Below are 24,393 nucleotides of genomic sequence, written 5' to 3' on the forward strand. Positions count from 1 at the left end.
AAAGCAACGAAAAGTAGGTCTTCTTGAAGAAAGTAGAGCTCCAAAAACTGTGGGATCCGGGGACTAAAGCCCCTCTTGCCCTAATTTAGCATTACTAGAGGCCAATATTTTTGGAGTTAAAGACAGCTCTAGCCAGATGATAATACCTTGGTCTTCTACCTGGTCCGGTTGATTGGTATGAAGATGGCAATAACATAAATAAATTAAAAAATTAACAGTAATAAAAATAACACTTTGAATCCAAGGATAAAAATTTTTAACAAAGTTTAATATATAATATAATGAATGATCTTCTAGACACAAGACCTTCTAAACGCATTACTCGTAAATATAAATTTATAATTTAATAAAAGATTTATTATATTGATAAAAAACGGGGTTTGCCCGGGTAATCTTGAAATGTGATATTTCGGGAGCTGAAAGGCGCGAACAAATATTTCAAATTGTTCATGCTAAATTCTTAAATCAAGAAAATGTAAATTTTATAAATAAGTCATAAAAGTTTATGAAAATATAGTTTTTACAGATCAGAGGAAGCAGTCGTAGATTTTTAAGTCTCTGTATTTAAAAAAAGTAAAAGTTTACTTCTTTTAATAAAACTCTTTCATTACTGTTTTTGCGTTTAATTAATTTATATTATAGTTATTTAATTTCAATAAATTTTTAATTCAATAAATTTTCAATAAATTTTTATAAATTAAAAAAATTATTACTACTGATTGTGTTAAACTAAAGTAAAAAATGTAAAATCTATAAAGCTAAAGAAGCAGAAAGAAATTTAGTACTCATTTAAATTAAGTTTACTAAATTTTGTTATTAAAAAATATCATGAGCTATTTGATTGTATAGTCATCCCAACAAAAATTTTAAATTATAGGATTGCATAGGTGTTGGCCATCGCAGATGTGGTATTTATATCACCTAAATGGTATAAGTGTTATAGACATTATTTAATGACACATGTGGTCCACATCAAATTTTTTTTATCCTAATGGAATTACCATTAAAACTAAAATTAGCAAACCTTTTTATGTATGAATTTGAAATAAGTGTACTAAGTAGTATATAAAAATTTGTAATAGAAAACCAAAATATTTATAAATTGCTTATTTAGTCATTCTCATTATTATTCACAAGAGCCCATCGATATTGATAGTTATCAAAAGTTTATTATGTGAAGTATAATGGTAATATAAGTTTTCACCAACATATTTTACAGACAGAATTCAACTAGACTACTTATGAATTAATTAAATTTCACATGTTTGTTCACACAGACATAATTTAGTCTTTGATCCCAGCCACTAATATTGAGTTGGAGTTAAAAATGAAACTTCTTAGCAAAAAATACTTCAATGAAGTAACTTAATGTGAATTACCTTATGCATTTTCAGAAAAATATAGATATATTGCAAATGCTTTTATCAGAGTTTTTGTAGTTATATTAACTAAAAACTTGGAAAATTCCAAAAAGTTATTAGTCATTTTTATGATTTAAATACAAATATTGCAAATCTGACTGAAATACACTATTCTCAAAAATACATTTTGGAATTAAATAGTTTATCAAGCACTCAAAAGCGCTCTACAATTTAAAAACTTATCAAATCTGTTTCTAGAAATTTGCAAACAAATAAAAAAAAAGAGGAGAATACAATGTTTTTCTATCCTATTGTAAAATCGACTTTTTAATAAGTTCTTCTACTACCATAGAGAAAGAAAAACATAAATAATCTTGAATAAAAAATTTTCAATATGCTAAAGTATTGAGTTATCTAAGCCATTAAAATTTTCATCTTACACCTTAAAAACAAAAAAAAACAAAAAAGTTTATTTCATCTTCTAATGATCATGTTGAAAAGATAATTTTAAAAAGCAAAAAAATCTAAGGTAAAATTTAAAAGTTAAGTAATCATAAATAAGTTATATTTAATTAAAATTATTATATAAAATATTATATTATCACAAGTCACTCAACATATATTTTTGTATGGAAGTATTATTTATATTTGAATTCTTTATTTTTAGGCCTAGTAGAAAAAAATAAGCACAATGAGCTGGCAAAATATAGAAGTTACTTGTGGATTTGGCAGTGGAGAAGAAACTACAAGATTTGGTCCACGACAAGAAACTGGATCAAGTCTTTATCAAGTGGACACAGTTGCTTGTATTTCAAACAAGAATATAGTACTATATTTTATCAAAATTTTTGATTGTATTTATTAAATAAAAATTAAATTTCATATTTTTGCCAATTATTTTAGTTTTTATAGGAATAATCTTTTACAAATGTTTTTATTTTAAGCATTATAGTTCAATCTTCTTTTATGTTTTTAAAGCTTGTTTTAAACCTCTAATAATAATTGGCTGGGTATAATATATATATATATATATATATATATATATATATATATATATATATATATATATATATAATATATATATATATATATATATATATATATATATATATATATATACATTGTTTCGCAAGGAGATGTGTGATCGCACTCAATTATATGACCACGCAAAAAATACTTTGTTTTGACCACGTTTTTTAACACATTACAAAATTTAAACTACAAGCTACAAAAACTTACCTAAACTTATTTAGTTTATGCATTAAAAAACCATTTCATTCTTTGTTTTAACATTTGTTCTTTTTTTATTTAATTATCTTTTAAAAGATTAACATTTATCATAAAAAATACATAATTATATAAGTAAAAAAAACAACAGTTTATTAATACTTATTATAAAAATTCATTAGAAGATCAAATTTAAGATCAAACTTATTTAATCGTAACAGCTTCCTAAAGCATTTGTGTTTTTTTTTCAATGAAATTTTGTTTGTCTTTTTAAATGTATTAACTTTAATTATTCTTATATTAAAATTCGTTAAGGAGACTTTCATTGTCATAGAATTTCGTTGTTTATAAAAAAAAAAAAATTTTTTTATTTTTTAATAAAGTTTATTATAAAAATGCATACTTAAAAAATTTATAAAATATAAATTTAAAAAATTGTATACAACTGTCAATTATGCTTTAAAAAAAATCATTATCAGTAAATTGTTACTTTAAAAGCGTTTCGCTAATATAAAAATGCTAAGTAGTTTTGTAATTTATTTCACTTAAGGTATAATTCAGAATATTTTACATTCAGCGCGTTTTTAAAACGTTTTTTGAAATAGTCGCAGTTTAATCGTCAAAGCAAAATATGATCTGCCTGGTCATACAATGACATGCGATTGCACGTCTTCCTGTGAAAGACGGTATATATATGTATATATATATATATATATATATATATATATATATATATATATATATATATATATATCTATATATATATATATATTTATTTATTTATATATATATATATATTTATTTATATATATATATAATATATATATATATATATATATATTTATTTATATATATATATATATATATATATATATATATATATATATATATATATATATATATATATATATATTTATATTTTTTTTATCCATTTATTTAACCATAAAATTGAAATAATTACAAAGTGATTTATAATTTCACAAAATTAAGTTCGGTGTCACTCATATAGTTAAAAACTAATCTTGGAGTGACACCTTAAAAAAATAAACAAATAAAGCAAAAAAAAGTAATATATAAAAAGTATAATATAAAGTAAAAATATATATATATATATATATATATATATATATATATATATATATATATATATATATATATATATATATATATATATATATATATATATATATATATATATATATATTTATATTTTTTTTATCCATTTATTTAACCATAAAATTGAAATAATTACAAAGTGATTTATAATTTCACAAAATTAAGTTCGGTGTCACTCATATAGTTAAAAACTAATCTTGGAGTGACACCTTAAAAAAACAAACAAATAAAGCAAAAAAAAGTAATATAGTAACCAAAATAAAATTAAACAAAATAAAAAAAATATTTAAAAAAGCAAGACAAATAACACAAAATATGGCAAAAGTAAATAAACTGACATGATAGATAAAGAACGAATGAGATAACACAACGTTTGACGATCAGAAGGATGATTAAAATAATGAAGAAAATAAAAAAAAAAGGATATTTTTAAATATTATAATAAGACAAATAATAAGAAATAACTTGAATAATAGCAACATAGAAAGCAACAATAAAAATAATTTGCAACAAGACCACAAAAAAAAGTACACGTCGACATAAACAATATACAAGTGTAAACGTCAATATAAACGATGCACAAAATTACACAACAGTATAAATTAAACATAGAAATACATGACTATATAAAAAATACAAAAAAACACACAACATTATAAACAATACACAAAAATACACATTAGTATAAACAATCCATACAACATAAATTAATAAAACTTAAAAAACATTATTTTTGTATCTTTTAAAACCTTAAAGTTTTTTTATCTTCGAATTTATCACAAATATTTTTATTCTTTTATTTTTGCGTTTAGTTCTTTTGTTTATTTAATTGTTTTGACTTTATTTTTTTTATTTTATTTTTCAAATTTTTTATTCTAAACAATTTTTTATTTGTTTTTCTTTTGCTCTAACCTTTATGGTCATTTTAAATCACTTAAAGCATTTCAAACTTAAAAAGCAAGTAATTACAATAAATAAATTATAAAGTGCCAGAACAATGTTCCAGTGCATTCTAGGAGAAAAAAAGCACTGTATATATGTAAATAAGTTATAACATATATATGTTAAAAGTTTTAACATGTTTACAAAGAACTTTTTTTTTTTTTTTAAATAGAAAAGGAGGAAGAAAAACCAAGAAAAAAAATCTAATTTTTTAAATTAAAAAAAAAATTTTAAATAACTTTTTTACTCAAAATTCTAAATTATAAGGTAATTTCTGTTTTCACTTTTTTGATATTGCACAATCTGTTAATTATATAAAGTTGATGTAACTCTTATAAAATATTATCTTTCTAAACTATTTTTTGCAAAATAAAAGTTATAAATATAAATGAAAATATTGCAAGAGTTAAATTGCTTTAAGTGTAAATTTAAGCAAAAAAATTAATGATAGAGTTATATCCATAAAAGAAGTTTTTTTTTAATTTCAAAATAATAAACTTTTTATAAGATGTCGTTTAAAGTTTATAATAATGAATTTTCATTTTTTTAATAAAATCAATCATTATAAATACAAACAAAAAATTAAATTATTAAAAGTGGTGCTAATATAAAAAAAAATTTAACGTGTACTATTTTTTAGCTAATAATTTTTTGTTTTGTTTTTTAATTTTTTACAAAAATTCTGTTATTACTTTTGTTATTGTTTTTTATGAGAAATTTTCTAAATAAGTATTCTTGATATTGCAAGATGATAAATAAAAGTTTTTTTAATATGTTTCTTTTATGAAAATTTTTTTTTCGTTTTTCTAACTTATTACATTTGTAAATAGCGGGAATATCAAACTTAATTTTTATATCAAACTTAATTTTTATGCGAAGAAATAGTAATCGAAACAAGTCAGTTCGTTGACAGGAGACAAGCAATGTTTTGTGTTACTTCTGTCAAGAGAAAGGACACATCTCAAAAATGTGTCCAAAATTTGTCTAGAGGGAGAAGATGTTTGCGCCAGTTCTCCCCCTAAACAATCAGTAATGGCGTTACCTACTACAGGCTAAGAAATTAACGGCGTTCTTCCGGATGTGTTGATCGACTCAGAATGTACCTGCTGCATTATTTATAAAAAATGTGCGCCAAACATTATGAAAAAAGTAGTTAGTGTGGTACCTGTAAATGGACAACAACAACAGAGCAAAGGCATTAGCCAAACTCGAATTGTTACACCAAATGGGAATGAAGTTTTTATAGAGTTGCTTGTAGTTGACTTCAAACCACTTGGCTATTGTTTCTTGAAAAGTATGAATGGAATAGTGGCTTTTGGTGGAGTATCAATATCTGCAACTTTTTTGTTTTTTTTGTTTTTTTGTTATTTCACCTCCCCAAGGCCCAGAAGGCCACTACAGATAAGGAGGCTACTTAATTGTGGTTATAACCCTCTCTCAACTCTATAACTCCAAAACACGAACCTTGACGAACAAGGCCGCTGCGCGGAGAAACAAGTTGAGCGCGGTACTACCAGGGACGTGGTGGGGATCGAACTCGGAACCTCTCGCTTATGAAGCGAGCGCTCTACCACTACACCACTATCACATTAAACTCGTTATGTATATACTTGGACTAAGAAGTGATATGCCAAAAGATGCCAGTAATATAAATATAATAGCTTGGGATTTCTCAGCTTCGTTTGAGAATCAAAATCGAAGAATGCACATGATCCATATATTGAAGATAACCAATAAGTTTAAACTTGGCGATAAAATATGGGTTAAACCCCCGGATAACCGATGTGACTCTCAATGCAAGATTGGAATAATTACAGGGATAATCTTGGAGCAAACAGTATAAGTGGACAAAATGTGTTGACATGTAGGAGACCTAAGACAAGTAAGAGTTGACAATGATTCCAATAAAAATCTTGGACAAGTTTTTGTTTTTTTTGTTTTTGTTAATTCACCTTCTCAAAGTCAAGAAGGCCACTACAAATGAGAAGGCTACTTAATAGTGGTTATAACCCTCTCTCAACTCTATAACTCCGAAACACGAACCTTGACGAACAAGACCGCTGCGCAGAGAAACAAGTTGAGCGCGGTACTACCAGGGGCGTGGTGGGGATCGAACTTGTAACCTCTTGCTTATGAAACGAGCGCTTTACCACTACACCACTACCGCATCAAGTATGAGGTGACAATGATTTAAATAAGGATCCAGAAGATGATAAAGAATTTTGCGTTGTGCTGCCTGGATATAAAACAAACAAGATCCCAATGTTATAAAGAAGCACATGGGAAAGGAGGGCCCCTGAGGGTTTTAGTCGTTGAGACAAAGAATTTATTTTTTACCTTTACTTTTAAAGATATTTGACACAGACTGTGTAAATTAAATCATAAGATCATTGAAAAAATATAGGTAAACCTAGGTAAAAAGTACAAATTTAATAACGAACACAATGAAATTTTATTTGCAATAATCAATTGCAATTTAATAAGATGCGGTAGTGGTGTAGTGGTAAAGCATTCGCTTCATAAGCAAGAGGTTCCAAGTTTGATCGCCACCATGTCCCTGGTAGTACCGCGCTCAACTTGTTTCTCTGGAAGTTTAGGAATATTGTGGTGCAAAAAGAATTTCTCTCCAGTTTAAGGCAACAAACTAGTTTTTTTTTTGTCAAGTATGTTACCTGCCTCTGAGAATAGTCTCATTTTAAATGTTGCTTAAATTTTAAATGGTTAGCAAATATAGGATGCCTGTTACAGTAAATATTTTAATTTAACCTACATGAAAAATGAAAAATAAAGTAAAATTTTAAATATAAATTTTATGCCGGTTAAAACCTTCAATACATAAAATTATAAAAACAAAAAAGCAACATTGTTCTGGCCAGAATGTTACAGCAATTCTGGATCCGGCCGGAATTTAAAGTTTCTATTCTGGTACACTGTATTCTACAAATAGAGTGCTCAATGTTCTTAAAGAACATTAGGCACTCTAAGAACAGAGCAATATTAATTATTAAAAACACCTATCAATTTTATATTTTTTTAATATATATATATACATATATATATATATATATATATATATACATATATATACATATATATATATATATATATATATATATATATATATATATATATATATATATATATATATATATGTATATAAATATGTATATATATGTATATATATATATATATATATATATATATATATATATATATATATATATATAAATATGTATATATATGTATATATATATATATATATATATATATATATATATATATATATATATATGTATATAAATATGTATATATATGTATATATATATATATATATATATATATATATATATATATATATGTATATAAATATGTATATATATGTATATATATGTATATATATATATATATGTATATATATATATATATATATATATATATATATATATATATATATATATATATATATATATATATATATATATTAGTCATGTGCCGATCAATCAGCATCAGCTAAGTTAGACACTTTTTGCACAATTGGAATTTTTGCACTTTTTGCACAATTGGCCTTTTTTTTATATTAATATACCAATTTTCCAACTGATGGCATTTTAATATTTTTATCTTGCATTATGATAATAGTTAAATAATAAACAAACTAAACTTTATGCATTACTTAAAATTTTTTAGAGAAATTGTTTAAACTGACTTAGTTTACAGGCAAACTTGTTTATTCTTAAGATGATGTTTATAAGCTTCAATTTAAAAGCTGAATGTACTTTTATTACCATAATGTTGTTTTTAGAATAGTTTTATTTTGTGTTGTGCTGTTGTTATACCTAAAAGTAACTTTTTTAAATATTGATATCTATATGTATTCAAGTATAGCTTTCTTTATTTCGATATGATTATTGTTTAGATATCTAAACTACTAATAAATTAATAAAGTTACTGAATTTTAAGTAAACTTCTATCTTAATACCTTTTTCTTTTAAAAATTGAAGTAAAAAGCGTTCCTCTAAAATTGTATTTATTTTTTGAAAGTTTTCTTTTCATAGTAAATAAGTTGCAATAGATTTTTAAATTTAAAAAGGTTTTTTTTTCAATAAAGCGATCAAAAATCTTTATTAAATTATTTTTTTATTTTTTTTGCTAAGATCACTTTCACATTAATTATAAAAAAGTTCATTTTTTACTCTTTTTTATGTAACTTAATTTTTGAGTTTACCTCAGAAAACAAAAATGTCCATAGACAGACAGACAACAGCTACACTTTTATATAATGGTATATATATATATATATATATATATATATATATATATATATATATATATATATATATATATATATAAATGCGGTAGTGGTGTAGTGGTAGAGCGCTCGCTTCATAAGCGAGAGGTTCCGAGTTCGATTCCCACCACGTCCATGGTAGTACCGCGCTCATTTTATTTCTCCGCGCAGCAGCCTTGTTCGTCAAGGTTCGTGTTTCAGAGTTATAGAGTTGAGAGAGGGTGATAACCACAAGTAGCCTCCTCATCTGTAGTAGCCTTCTCGGCTTTAGGGAGGTGAATTATTTAAAAAAAAAAATATATATATATATAGATATATATATAGATATATATATATATTTATATATATATATATATTTATATATATATATATATATATATATATATATATATATATATATATATATATATATATATATATATATATATATATATATATTGTTAATTCACCTCCCCAAGGCCCAGAAGGCCACTACAGACAAGGAGGCTACTTAATTGTGGTTATAACCCTCTCTCAACTCTATAACTCCAAAACACAAACCTTGGCAAACAAGACTGCTGTGCGGAGAAACAAGTTGAGCACGGTACTTCCAGGGACGTGGTAGGGATTGAACTCGGAACCTCTCTTTTTAAATTATGTATTTTTTAAAGTTTTTCTCTAAATTTTTACTTAGTGTGACACTAAACCATTTCTTTTATCTTCGTCATGTTTGGAAAGAATGGCTTTGGTTATTGATGTAAACATAATAATATTTGATGAATCTTGTTCTGAACACTTATGTACGTTTACTGCAGGTAAGCTGTTAAGTAATTTTATTAAGTAATATGGCTTAATATTATAATATTAAAATTTATCTTTGAAAATAATTTTTTTTTATTGTGAAATTAAAGGAAAAATATTCATTAGTTTTAAAATTTTTCTTGGTACAACACACAAAAAGAGCTTATGGAAAAGACCAGCAGGGAGACCAGCATGCTAGAATGTGTAATAGCCCTGACCAAATAAAGATGTTATCACCTTAGGAAACAAGTTTCACATAACTTGTTTACACCAGTTAATTAATTTTGAAAATTATAACACAAACTGGGTAAACAAATGTATTTTTTGCAGCACTTTTACTCAAGATTACCTCTTACTCTCACATAGTTTGTGTGCCAACTGTCCTATCTATCTTATTGGAACAAAGAGTTTTAGTGAACACTTTAATAAGTGTTTACTATGACATGAATGTTGTTTAGATTTTAATTTTTTTGTTTGTTTTAGATTTCTTCTATGACAGATGTTGTTTAACTGTAGAAGAGAATTGAGAAATAATTTGAGCTATAAAAGTTTTGTTTGTCAGAGATTTCAGTAAAAGTGCACTAGTAGCTAATGATAAACTTACGAGTTCAGAGATGATTTAAAAATCAAGGAGAAAAGGTGTTAGAATCATTGGGAAAGGAGGAGGAGGGTTTGGAAGGAGTAAGGTTTGAAAGTTAACTAACCTAGTGGGAGATTTTGAAAGGTATATGATCAATTGGGGGTAATCAATGAAACTCAAAGTTTTACAGTAGGACGCATTTAAAACCCTTAAAAACTTGTTTTTGTTATGTTTAATGTTATTCTTATTTTATTATAACAGCAAAACTAGTTTCATTAAACTAGTTCTGAGCTCACTCTAAAAACTGAATTTTATGAACTCATAAGAATATTAAAATATGGCTGATCTATGTTCATAAGTAGAGTTGTTCATAAGATAAGTTGTTCATAGAGTTGTTCTATGTTCATAAGTAGAGTCGAAAAAAGTTGTTTTTTTCCTCTTGCATTTTTTTGTGTCAATAAAACATACATTTTTTGGTTTTTTTTTTTAGTTTTTTTGCTTTTTTTTTTGGCATAAATTTTGAAATAATTTTTTTTCTATTCCAGTATATTTTTAGCATATGGTCATTATATGCACAAATGCATTTATAAACACCAATTTTAATTAAATATGCTATAAGTTAGTTATAAACATCGGTATACTTTATGAGAAAATTTATTTGCCATGTTTTACTTCCTAACTGCTGTGTTAACGGGTGATGCGGAAGTTATCGGACAAATCCTAATTTCATTATTTGAGCATAATAATTAGTTTTTGTGGTTTTATGCGTAGGCATAAACGTTCTATAAAATATAAACTTTATTATTTGAAGCACAATTATTGAAAATGAGGTTAAGTGCAGCTGAACGAGAATCTTTTTCGAAAGCGACTAAAAATGTTTTTTGTAAAAAACCTAATATAAAAAAAAAATCGTAAATCATTTTGAAAAGGAAGGATTTGCTAGAAGTACAATATATGATAACCTAAAAAGACTTAAAACTGTTCAATCATTTTCTGATAGAAAGCACCCTGGTCGTCCGACATCCTGGACTAGAGAAAAGAAAGCTGAATTAAGGAGACTTGTCAACAATCGAAAAGGGGTCAGTCAGAGAAAATTAGGTATTAAATTCGGTGTAAATCAATCGACAATTGGTCGTCAGTTAAAAAAAATAAATATTAAATATAGAAAATGTGAAAAGACTCCAAAATATATTATAGAATAACAAATAAAGGCAAAGAAAAGAAGCAGGAAACTAGTTAACCAACTCTGTAACACAAAATCGCTTCTATTCATCGATGACGAAAAAATACTTTTGTTTTGCAGGGGACAACTTGCCTGGAAATTCTGGATACTACACAAACAACAAAAAGACATGCCCAGAAAGTGTTCGTTTTATAGAAAAAGAGAAATTTCCAAAAAAATTATTAATGTAGATAGCCATATCTGACCGTAGTATGTCCGGGCCATTGTTTCGCACTTCCAAAGCTGTAGCGATCAATTCATCAATCTATATTAATGAATGTTTAGAAAAACGACTTCTTCCATTTATTCACAAGTATCATGGAGACTTACACTATTTATTTTGGCCAGATTTAGCAAGTTCTCATTATTCTAAAGATTCTCTAAATTGGATGGACCAATATGTCTATTACGTTGATAAAGAATCCAATCCCCCAAATGTGCCTCAAGCACGACCAATTGAAAATTTCTGGGGACATTTAGCACAGAAGGTTTACAAGGGAGATTGGCAAGCTTCAACAGAGCAAGTTTTGATTGATCGCATTAAACTAAAACTACAAGAAATTGATTTAAACTTTTTACAGTCGCATATGAAAGGCGTCAGAGCAAAATTGAGATCAATTGCAGATGGCGATGTTTTTTCATATAAAAAAAATATATTTTTATTAAAAGATAAATGCTTTATTTAAAAAAAATATAATAGTAGTTTGTTTTTTTATTTATAAATAAGTTATTGACGTTTTTACATAGTCCGATAACTTCCGCATCACCCGTTACACTCATTATAATTGGAGCTATACTTGTCCTATAAGGAAATTACCATTTTAATTTTGATAATGTAAATATATTAGTATATAATACCATGCCAATTTAATACCTGACTTCAATTGGTTGAAATCGCAAATGCTTCAAAAATTTTCAAAAATTTTTCAAGCATTTCAAAAAATTTATCATTTTATCTATTAAGTTTATTTCTTTGAGCATTGGTATTTCGTGTAGTAATTTAGTCTTACATTTTTGTTATATTTGTCATATATATAAATATATATATATATATATATATATATATATATATATATATATATATATATATATATATATATATATATATATATATATATATATATATATATATATATATATATACACACACACATATATATATATTTATTTATATATATATATATATACATACACATACAACCTGTTTCATTTCTTGCTGCCATGTAGGATTCACTTGTAGAGTCCTTGTAGGCTAGAAGAAGTATACTTTTCTGTCATCACTACTGTTTAATATCTATCATGACTATAGAAATTTTTTGTCTTTTATATAGTTGGAGGTGTCTTAGTTACTGTGTTAGATCACTCTATTTTTATACTACTTTTTAACTTACTATATATTATATTTTAACTTACTGTCAGACAATCAATAGGGTTTTTGATCCTCTTGCTCTATGGCTGACTTGCGAACTGCTGTGACTGAAAGATTTTATTGTGCATTAGATGGAGGTGAAGGGGCTAGGGCTAATGCTTATGACATATCTAAGGTTTTCGACAAAGTTTGGCATGCTGGTCTTTTCCATAAGCTTGTTTTATATGGTGTACCTGGGAAAGTTTTTAAGGGTATGAAATTGTTTATTTCTAACCGCTTTGTTGAAGTCATCCTTGAAGGCCAACACTTCTTTATTTCCAGTAACAAAATATGATTGAAGATATTGGCATTAAAGTTAAATATAGTAGCTTGAACAATGAATTTTAAATATTTCCCCAGAAAACCTGTCCTGTCATGTCCTGCTGCCTTGTAGGATACGCCTTTTTAGGCAAAGGCTAGGAGATGCCAACTCTGATTTAAAACACCCCCTGCCTTGGGGCTCTTGGTTGAGTAAAGGCTAGAGATGGTGTCTCGATAAAAATACTCATCTTGGGCAGATGTTAAATGCACCCGGCTACTGTCTTGTAGAAGGCCTCCTAGGCAAAGACTTAAGGGGTAAACAGATTCTATCTGTTGACCAGCCTCGCACCCCTTATTCATCTATTAGGCTGGCGCAGATGAATTTTATTACATTGTTTCCAGTTTAGGATGTTGAATGCTGGATCTTCTTGACTCAATGCATGGGTTTTGCTTGTGTCTCTGTTTTTATGACTAGGCAACTCATTCTATTATCTCCTAATGAGGGTACAGCTCTAAAACTCAGTTTTATGGTTCTGAGGCCGGCTGGTAGTCAGGTTTCCCGAACTCTGTGGTAGCTCTCAGAGAGGCTGATTTCATCAACAGCTAAAAAATATCAAAGTATTAACAGTGCCATGTTGCGCATGGATGGTGTCCCTGTTTGTACTTTTGGTGTGCATTGCGGAGGCCACATTTAGAGCCCTTTGTTACGGCTTAGGGTTTATTAGTAGTAATGAGGCAATTGCTTGGGCTATTAAACAGTGTTCTGAGTACTATCTATGCTTTGAGTCAAGTTCTTCAATCTAATTTAAAAATGAATAAAGTACCAAAAACTATAAAACACAAAAAACCATCATCATCACCAAGTTCTCTAAACCTATCATTCACTAATATTCATGGTCTTCGAAGTAACTTTTTTTCTGTTCATGGTCTTCGAAGTAACTTTTTTTCTGTTGTCTTATCTCTTGCAAAGTTCACCAGACCTACTTGCTCTTTGTGAGACTAATTTGAGTTCGGCTGTCTCATCTTGTGATCTTAGTGTTGATGGTTATCTTCCTTTATTTCGTGAAGACTCCAATAGTCACATGCATGGCCTCGGCATTTACATTCGTAAGAATTCACCCATTTGTCGTGAAACTAGATTTGAATCCACAGACTATTCTTTCATGCGCTTTCGTTTAGCACCACTTCACTCTATTGCCTTTCTCTTTGTTCTATATCGCTCTCCTTCATCTCAAGACTGCACTCTTTTTGATGTTATTTCTGATCATATTGACCAAGCCCTCTCTCTTTATCCATCAGCTAATATAGTTGTTGTTGGTGACTTTAATGCTCACCACTCTGAATGGCTTGGCTCTAGTGTCAGTGACTCTGCAGGCATTAAAGCCCACAACTTTTGCCTTTCTCAATCCCTAACTCAAATAGTCAACTTTCCAACTCGCTTTCCAGACAACCCGAATCATTTACCTTTTCTACTTAACTTATGTCTTGTTTCTGATCCTAGTCAGTGCTCAGTTTCTCCACATTCACCCTTAGGTGCTTCTGATCACAGTTTGATCTCTCTTAAAATAATATCTCATTCTTCTTCATCACCTGAATCCCCCTATTATTGAACCTCTTACAACTACAGTAAAGCTGACTGGGATTCTTTCTGTGATTTTCTTCGTGATGGCCCTTGGGTAGAAATCTTTCGTCTTCCTGTCGACAAATGTGCTTCTTACATAACTTCGTGGATTCAGGCTGGCATGGAATCTTTTATTCCCTCTTGAAGATTCCAGGTCAAGCCTCACTCTCCTCCATGGTTTTCCTCAGTTTGTGCTGCTGCGATTGCCAATCAAAACCGTTACTTCCATATTTATCAGCAAAACAATTCTCCAGAAAACAGACGTCTGTTTATTACTGCTAGAAATAATTGTAAAAAAGTTTTGTCTAACGCCGAAACCCGCTATTCTCAGGTCATGAAATCTCGTATCTCATCTCAAAAATTAGGCTCTCGTGACTTCTGGAGAATCTTTAATAATATCAATAATAAGGGCAAATCTATAATTCCACCTCTCTTGTATGGTTCAGACTTTGTCACCTCACCTGAAGACAAAGCCGAATTGTTTGCTAAAAACTTTTCATCAATATCATCTCTTGATTTCACTAGTTGCGTTCTACCTGATATTGCCAACAAACAGGTTGATCCACTGCTTGACATTCATATCACTTCAGCATCTGTATCTAAAGTGATTTCCTGCCTAGACTCTTGTACAGCTTGTGGCCCGGACAACATACCTGTTATTGTCTTGCAGAAGTGTTCTCCGGAGCTGTCGTCTATACTCTCAAAACTATTCAACAAGTGCTTATCAGAGTCTTGCTTTCCAGCCTGCTGGAAAGCAGCATCTGTTATCCCTATCTTCAAAAATTCTGGAGAGCGATCTGATTCGTCTAACTACCGTCCCATAAGTCTTCTTCCTATCATAAGCAAGGTTTTTGAATCTTAAATTAACTAACTCTTAATTTCTCATCTTGAATCTAATAACTTACTTTCTGACCATCAATATGGATTTCGAACTTCTCGTTCTACAGCTGATTTGCTAACAGTAATAACTGACAGGTTTTATTGTGCATTAGATAAATTCGGATTCTATTCTCTATCTGTATAAATCTCAAATCTGGCCTTGTATGGAATATTGTTGCCATATCTGGGGCGGATCTTCTAATGATGCCCTTTCTCGTTTAGACAAGGTGCAAAAACGTATTGTAAACATAGTTGGACCTGCTCTTGCAGCCAACCTCCAACCATTATCACATCGTCGTAATGTTGCTTCTCTTTCTCTTTCTACAAATACTATAATGGGCACTGCTCTAAAGAGCTAGCGTCTCTTGTGCCATCTACTAAAATTCATTCTCGTGTTACTCATCATTCAATTAAGTGTCATCATTTTTCTGTGACTGTTCCTAAGTGCTACAAAAACTCTTATTCGTCTAGTTTTTTTCCTCGAACATCAGCTCTTTGGAGTTCGCTTCTTCCATCTTGCTTTTCCTGATTCATATAATTTGCAATCTTTTAAGTCATCCGTCAATTGTTATCTTGCTCTACAATCTCTATCTTTTCTCTTTCAGTAACTTCCAAGTTTAATTAGTGGCTGGTTGCAGCCTTGTTGGAAGCGAAGATGTTTAAAAAAAAAACAAAAAAAAAAAAAAAAACCAATGAAGCCCTGCCTTTTTTTTCTCCAAAAAAGATTGAAAAATATAAGAGCCAAAAAAATGAATCATATCTGTAGTCATGAGTCAGTGATCAAATGGCTGCTAATTCTGCCATATTTGTTAATTTTGCTATATTTTCTATTTCTACCATATTTGCATTCTGCAGATTAAACTATAATTGGACTTAGATTGTTAATACGCAACAATTACCTATAATAAATTTGATACAGTTTTTGCACATATGGAAAAATATTTGACAACATTTAATTTTCTTTTTTAATATTGTTATTATAAACATAATTTTTACATTTATATATATTTATTTTTGTATTATTATTAGATTCATTAATTGATGCATTTGGTTGGGCAGACGGCGGAGACTTTTTAGTTTTTGCAGACAGGTAATGTTAAATCTGGTACTAATCTATTACTGGTCTATAGGTTCATCAGGAAAAACCTTCCTGATGAACCTATTGATGGAGAAACAAGTTTTTAAAGACAAAAATTAAATAAGTGTTTTTACTAATTTAATTTATTATTGCTCTGTTCTTTAAGAACATTTAGGACTCTATTTGTAGAATTCACAAGCATAATTTATATATGTATATATATATATATATATATATATATATATATATATATATATATATATATATATATATATATATATATATATATATTATATATATAATATATATAATATATATATATTAGTAGTAGAAAATCACTTAACAAAATTTTTTTCCATTTAACACTGTGTTTCATCAACAAAGATTCATCAGAAATGGATGATCAAATTAATAAAACTTCAATTTATACCAAAATTAAATTACAGGAAGTTGCAAATGTCTTAACTACTGTAAATTTTCACACATTTGTGGAATTTGCTGACACTATTATAAAAAGAATTCTTTAGAAATGATTACTTATGCTATTTTTTTAAAATGTTTTTTTAAAAAGGGTAGTTAATGTAAATATTATTTGAACTCATTTATTTTTATAGTTTTTTAGGAGAAACTTATTTTCGTGCCTACATTTAGAAATTAATTCCGATCTTTTGTTTAATAAGCATTCTTGATTTGCATGTGTAATTATTTCAAATTTTTCTTGTAGGCATAGTATGCATTTTTTGGAAATATTGTTATATGCAGGCGCTGTTTTAAGGATAGACCAATTCAGTATAAAATCATCAATATTTTTTTCTTTTAATTCCATATATATTTTGACAGCATGGTGTCTTTTAAATACTTTTTATTCTTGAAAGATTGCTTATGATTGGCAAAACGTTTTTTCCATTCACCCTCTGTTATGCCAATATATTGTTTATCAGGTACATTCTTAGAGGAAACAACACATTTATATACCACATTTTTTGATAAACAACTTCCACTCATTGGACAATTGATTTTTAGTTTACAATTACAATTTTCTGTAGTTTTTTCATTTAGGATTTCTTTTTTGTTTAACAAAGCCTTATTGTGACCTTTTATAATTCTTTCCATATTTTTTGTGCAACTGTAGCTAACTTTAATTGTATTTCGATTAAAAATTTTATGTAGTTTATTAGATCGCGGGAAATGCTTATCAACCAATTTTAAAAACACTTTTCCTATGTTAGTAGAAACATTTTTGCTATATGGGGGGTTGAACCAAATTACATTTCTAGTTCTATTTCGTTTTTTTGTATTCTTTTTTTCAGGGTCAAATTTTAGTTCAAAATTTTTTCAAGAATAAAAAGTATTTAAAAGACACCATGCTGTCAAAATATATATGGAATTAAAAGAAAAAAATATTGATGATTTTATACTGAATTGGTCTATCCTTAAAACAGCGCCTGCATATAACAATATTTCCAAAAAATGCATACTATGCCTACAAGAAAAATTTGAAATAATTACACATGCAAATCAAGAATGCTTATTAAACAAAAGATCGGAATTAATTTCTAAATGTAGGCACGAAAATAAGTTTCTCCTAAAAAACTATAAAAATAAATGAGTTCAAATAATATTTACATTAACTACCCTTTTTAAAAAAACATTTTAAAAAAATAGCATAAGTAATCATTTCTAAAGAATTCTTTTTATAATAGTGTCAGCAAATTCCACAAATGTGTGAAAATTTACAGTAGTTAAGACATTTGCAACTTCCTGTAATTTAATTTTGGTATAAATTGAAGTTTTATTAATTTGATCATCCATTTCTGATGAATCTTTGTTGATGAAACACAGTGTTAAATGGAAAAAATTTTTGTTAAGTGATTTTCTACTACTAATATAATTGCTCTGTTCTTTTAAGAACATTGAGCACTCTATTGTGTAGAATACTTTTTATATTTGTTTATATATATATATATATATATATATATATATATATATATATATATATATATATATATATATCTATATAATATATATAATATATATATATTTATATAATATTTATATATATGTATATATATATAATATCTGTATATATATATATATATATATACCTCTATATATATACCTCTCTCTCTCTCTCTCTCTCTCTCTCTCTCTCTCTCTCTCTCTCTATATATATATATATATATATATATATATATTTATATATATATATATATATATATATTTATATATATATATCTATCTATATATAAATATATAAATATATAAATATATATATATATATATATATATATATATATATATTTAAATCGTAAATATATATATATATTTACAATCTTCATCTTTTCTCTTACAGTAACTTCCAACTTTAATTAGTGGCTGCTTGCAGCCTTGTTGGAAGCGAAGATGTTTAAAAGAAAAAAAAAAAAAAAAAATATATATATATATATATATATATATATATATATATATATATATATATATATATATATATATATATATATATATATATATACATAGGTATATATATATATATATATATATATACACAGATGTATATAGTTTGAATGATTTTTAACACAGTTTAAGATTAAATTGAATTACATATTGAATTACTTTCAAAGTACCAATAGTTTTCAGGTTTCTGTAACAAATAAGATCCTTATAATTATAACACATTAAAAGCAAAGGGTTTTAAAGTATTTATAGGGGAAGTGGGGGCATAACCGCCCCCCATAGCGTTTGGATTAATATTATATGAAAGTAAAATTGAAATGTGTTTGTTTTAACAGTTAGTGGAAAAAACAGTTTTGCCCCTATTGTTAGGCACAACCGCACCCTTACAAAAATCGTTAAGGGTACACTTTTTGTGGTACTTTTTCTTTACAGTTGTCACAAATCAGAATATTTTAATTTATATATATATATACATAATTTATATATATATATATATATATATATATATATAAATATATATATATATATATATATATATATATATATATATATATATATATATATATATATATATATATATATATATATATATATATATATATATATATATATTAGGGGTATGACAATTTTTCAACCCTGTATCCCCATACTCAATTTAGTGGAGTTTTTATGCAAAAACCAAGAAAATATCAAACATTTATACTATATCTCAAAAAAGTTCACCCCCATTTAAAAACAAGATTTATGGAATATAAGAAATATCATCTCAAAACAAATTATTTCTTTTAAAGTTTTTACATGAACGCATTCAAGTGTGACAATTGTAATTATCATTATTTGCAATTAGCTAACTTTGATAAATATTAAAAGTATGTGGTTGTGCCTCCTGTGCATCTATGCAGTTTTGCCCCAGAGGGCAATATTTAGAAAGAATACAGTTTCATAGCTTGCTTATTAGGTTATGTTGATATCAAAATGGTTTTCACTTGATGAAATAATGCTGATAACACATATCTTTAACACTAAAATCAATTATTGCTTATTCCTCAAAAAGAAGATTGGGAAAAATATGTAAATATAATACTTTTATCAAAATAAACATTATTATGTATAACTTCTCAGAAACGGAACGGGCACTTTTTTTGACAGATGGGAAATGAAGGAAACTGTTTTACCTACGTGTGGTATTGTTTTTGCTATATTTGATAACATTATTCAAAGGGAAATGTTAAAAAAAGGTTGTGTTTCCATATGCGGTTATGCACCACTTCCCCTATATTGTTTTATTATATTTGTCAGTACTTCGTTGTTGTAAAAAAAGTGCCTATTATTTTGATTAAATAAGCGCTCAATTTAAGTGAAAAAACTAATGCCCTATATATCGGTATGTGCTTTATTTGAAAGTAGAAAAGTAAATGTTATCAATAGTTTTCAATATTACTTTTTATTTATGCAAATTATTTCTAGTCTACACTTAGCCCTATTAGGAAAAATGACTAGAATATGCGAGAACTCTGAATAATGCAAAAATTTTTGAAAAAATAGAGATAGGCAACTCAAAAAGTTGGCGGATGACCAAAATTAAATTGTTGTTGTAAAACAACAATAAAATATTACTGCAAAATTGTTTTGACAATATAAAGAACTTGTGTTAATCTAAAATTGTTTTGACAATATAATGAGCTTGTGTTAATCTTAAAAAACTCCGTGACGCTGTTTTATTGCTGTTTTGTAGAGTTTATAACATTATTAACATAAAACACGTTAAAAATAAAGTGAAGTAAATGAGTTGAATTTTTCTAATTAATAAAATAATAAATTAGAACATAAAACATTGATCATGTTTGTGCAATTTTTTTGGAAAAAAATGAACAGAAGTAAAATAATTTATTTTTTTTAATATGAGTTTTTTATAATTTAATTTTTGGTTTGATGTTTTGCAATTATCACTGGTTTAATGTTTGCAATAGAATGTTTCTACTTTTAAAACTATTTTCAAGAAACGAAAAATAATTAACTATTTAGAATGTTTGCGATTTAAATAATGCTTTTTTCCTCACTATGTACTAAATCTGATATTTTTACTTTCAGGAATGCTCCTCACTATGCTACTGGGTATTACAGACATCATTGCAATTAAATTTATAATTATTGAACATTAAAGTTCTTTTAAATTTTTCCAATTTTTTTTTTTTTTTTCAATTTCAAATTCTAAAAAAATAAAATAAAAATAACTTGCGTATTTAAAGAAAATGCTTTATCTTGATATTGCTTTAAATAAAATGAAAATATAAAAAAAATGGTATTGTGTTTTTCATATTCAATTCCAGATTTCTTGTTAAAATAATTTTTAGGTAAAAGTTTATTATGTGTTAATAACATAAGATATAAATAGAAACATTTGTATGGCTAACTTTTGCTAGTCCTTGAGTATATTAGTTAAATTTAATTGAGTAACTAAACTCTAATAACTTAGCTGGTTCTTTTGATTTAGTTTATAGATAAATTTACTGTTATGTACCATTGAATGTATGATGATCCATTAAGTAAATCAAACTAAATATAACTTTAAAATATTATTGGCTTCACGCAGAGTTTTAAAGTATTTTAAATTCAAAAGCGCTTTATGTTGTATAAAAATCTCTGCGGAAGTAAATGGCCTTCTAGGCAAAGACTTTAGGGATAAGTGCAATAATTCTGTTGATCAGCCTTGAACCCTTTCTTCATCTATTATGCTGCCATAGATGTAAATCTTTGTTATATTTTTTCCTGCCTAGGATGGTGAATGACAAATCTTCTTGGCTCTACTAATTGATTTTTACTTGTGCCTCCTTGATAGTGGCTATGCAACTCTTCCTGTTATCTCTTAATTGTGGGTGCAGCTCTAAAGCTCAGTTTAATGGTTCTGTGGTCAGCTGGTAGTAAGGTTTCCCGAACTCTGTGGTAAATCTCAAAGAGGCTGATTTTATCAACAGCTGCAAAATATTAGAGTAATAACAGTGCTATGTTAATACTCTAGACTAAGAACTAAGACAACTAATCTCATTGCTTAGGATGCCATGTTCTTTTAATGAATGGGTCAATTCACTTTAAACTTAAACTATTCCCAAAGTAACCGAAAATATTAAACATAAAAAAGCATCCCTACCACCTAACTGTTTCAATATATCTTTCACAAATATTTGTAGTCTTTCAAGTAACTTCTTTAAGTTGAAGCTTATCTTTTGCAAAATTCACCAGACTTGCTTGCTCTTTGTGAGACTAATTTAAATCCAGCTGTTCCTTCTTCAGATCTTGTAGTATTTTTTCAGTACTTTTCTTTGATTTGCAAAGATTCCAATAGTCACATGCTTAGCTCGGGGTATACTTACGCATCAATTACCTCTTTGTTATGAAATCCTTGAATCCTGGTACTACTTACTACTAAAGCTGGGTTCTTTTCGTGACTTTCATGGTGTTGCTCCTTGGGCTAATGTTTTTTCTGTCATTGCTGATAAATGCACCTTCTAGGTAAACTGCTGGATCCAGGCAGGTATGAAAACTCTTTTTCCTTCTATTCATTTCCAAGCCTCATTTGACTACATTTTAAACATCTTTTGCAGATACTATAATCAAAATCTTTTTTTCATCTTTTTCAAAAGAACAAACTTTTGAGAACAAACTTTTAACTCTCAAAAGAACAACTCTTTCAAGAACAAACTTTCTATCGTTCCAATTTTTAGAAAATCTGGAGAACATTCTGACCTCTCTAACTATTGTCTGAGCAGTCATTCTCTGACCCCTCAATTATTGTCCAATCAGTCTTCTTTCTGTTATTAGCAAGGTCTTTAAGTCTCGGTTCAATAAATTTCTAACATCTTATCTTGAGTCAAATAACTTACTGTCAGACAATCAAAACAGTTTTATATCTTCTTGCTCTAGGGCTGAATTGATAACTGCTGTGACTGAAAGATTTTATCTTGCATTAGATGGAAAAAGAGAGGTTAGGGCTATTGCTCTTGACATATTTAAGGCTTATATTAAAATTGGCATGCTATTATAGTGTATCTTGGAAAGTTTTGGAGATCATGAAATCATTTTTTTCGAACACTTTTTTAAAGTCATCCTTAAAAGCCAACACTCTTCTTAATATCCAATAACTCCTGGGGTACCTCAAGGTTCTATGCTTTGTCCTGTTTTGTTTCTTATCTACATTAATGATCTTCCTGACAACCTTACTTCTAAAGTGGCTCTATTTGCTGATGACTTTGTCTTTTCAAGACTTTATACTTCTGTCTTTACAAAAAGTCTTTTCTTTAAGATCGTTTAGAACAGGCATGCAATCTTTAATCTGATATCACTTCTGTAACAAATTGGGGCTTGCAATAGCTTGTGAATTTTAATTTCAAAACTTATTTACTGCAAACCACTATTGCAATACTCTCTACATTCCTTTATTACTGAATAGCAACTCTCTCACTAAGTCCTCTTTTTTACATCTTGTATTATCATTCACAACTGACCTCTCATTGAAACCATATATACAATCCATTGTAAAGTTAGTCTCTGCTAAGGTTGCTTCTCTTTATCATGTTCACCATTATCTTACGCCTGATTCCATTCTCTGCCCCTTACAAATCTCTTACTTGTCCTTTTTTAGAATACCGTTGTCTTATTTGGGTTGTTCTTGTAATGATGGTCCTTCTCATTTAGACAAGGTCCACATTGTGAAAATAGTTGGACCTGCTTTATCTGCCAAGCTTGAGTCTCTCTTCCATTGTTGTAAATTTATATCTCTTTCTCTTTTCTACAAATACTTTCATGGTTGCTGTTCAAAGGAGCTATCATCTCTAATTCTATCAACCAAAACTCATTCTCCCTTGACTCATCATTCAGCAAAGTTACATCCTTTTACTGTATCTGATCCTGTATGCTCTTAAAACCTTTATTTATCTAATTTTTTTCCCTGCACTTCAATCCTTTGGAACTCTCTTCCATCTTCATATTTCCCCAACTCATACAACTTACAACTTTTCAAATACTGTCGACTGTTTCCTTGGCCTTTAACATAGTTTTAAACTATTATCATTGCATTGTAAAATTAGTTAAAAAATAAATCTTTCTAACATTAAATTTTTTTTTTTTTTGAAAAATCAATTAATCATATTGGCTATAATGTTAAATATATAAATTTAAA

At 27.5% G+C, this 24,393-nt stretch overlaps 1 protein-coding gene across 2 annotated transcripts in view; it reads left to right on the top strand.

The window, feature by feature from the left end:
- The first annotated feature begins 390 nt into the window (after window positions 1-390).
- Window positions 391-24,393, top strand: part of LOC101234329 (kinetochore-associated protein 1) — a 120,560-nt gene continuing 96,557 nt past the window's right edge. The window contains exons 1-4 of one of the 2 annotated variants that reach the window (XM_065804590.1): window positions 391-573; window positions 2,029-2,187; window positions 9,608-9,728; window positions 16,715-16,775. In XM_065804590.1, the coding sequence (XP_065660662.1) occupies window positions 2,053-2,187; window positions 9,608-9,728; window positions 16,715-16,775 (317 nt within the window). In that variant the 5' untranslated portion in view covers window positions 391-573; window positions 2,029-2,052. The remainder of the gene's footprint in view (window positions 574-2,028; window positions 2,188-9,607; window positions 9,729-16,714; window positions 16,776-24,393) is intronic. The other variant, XM_065804591.1, reaches the window with a different exon arrangement.

The sequence above is a fragment of the Hydra vulgaris genome, chromosome 09 (assembly GCF_038396675.1).
Source record: "Hydra vulgaris chromosome 09, alternate assembly HydraT2T_AEP".
Taxonomy (NCBI): Eukaryota; Metazoa; Cnidaria; class Hydrozoa; order Anthoathecata; family Hydridae; genus Hydra; species Hydra vulgaris.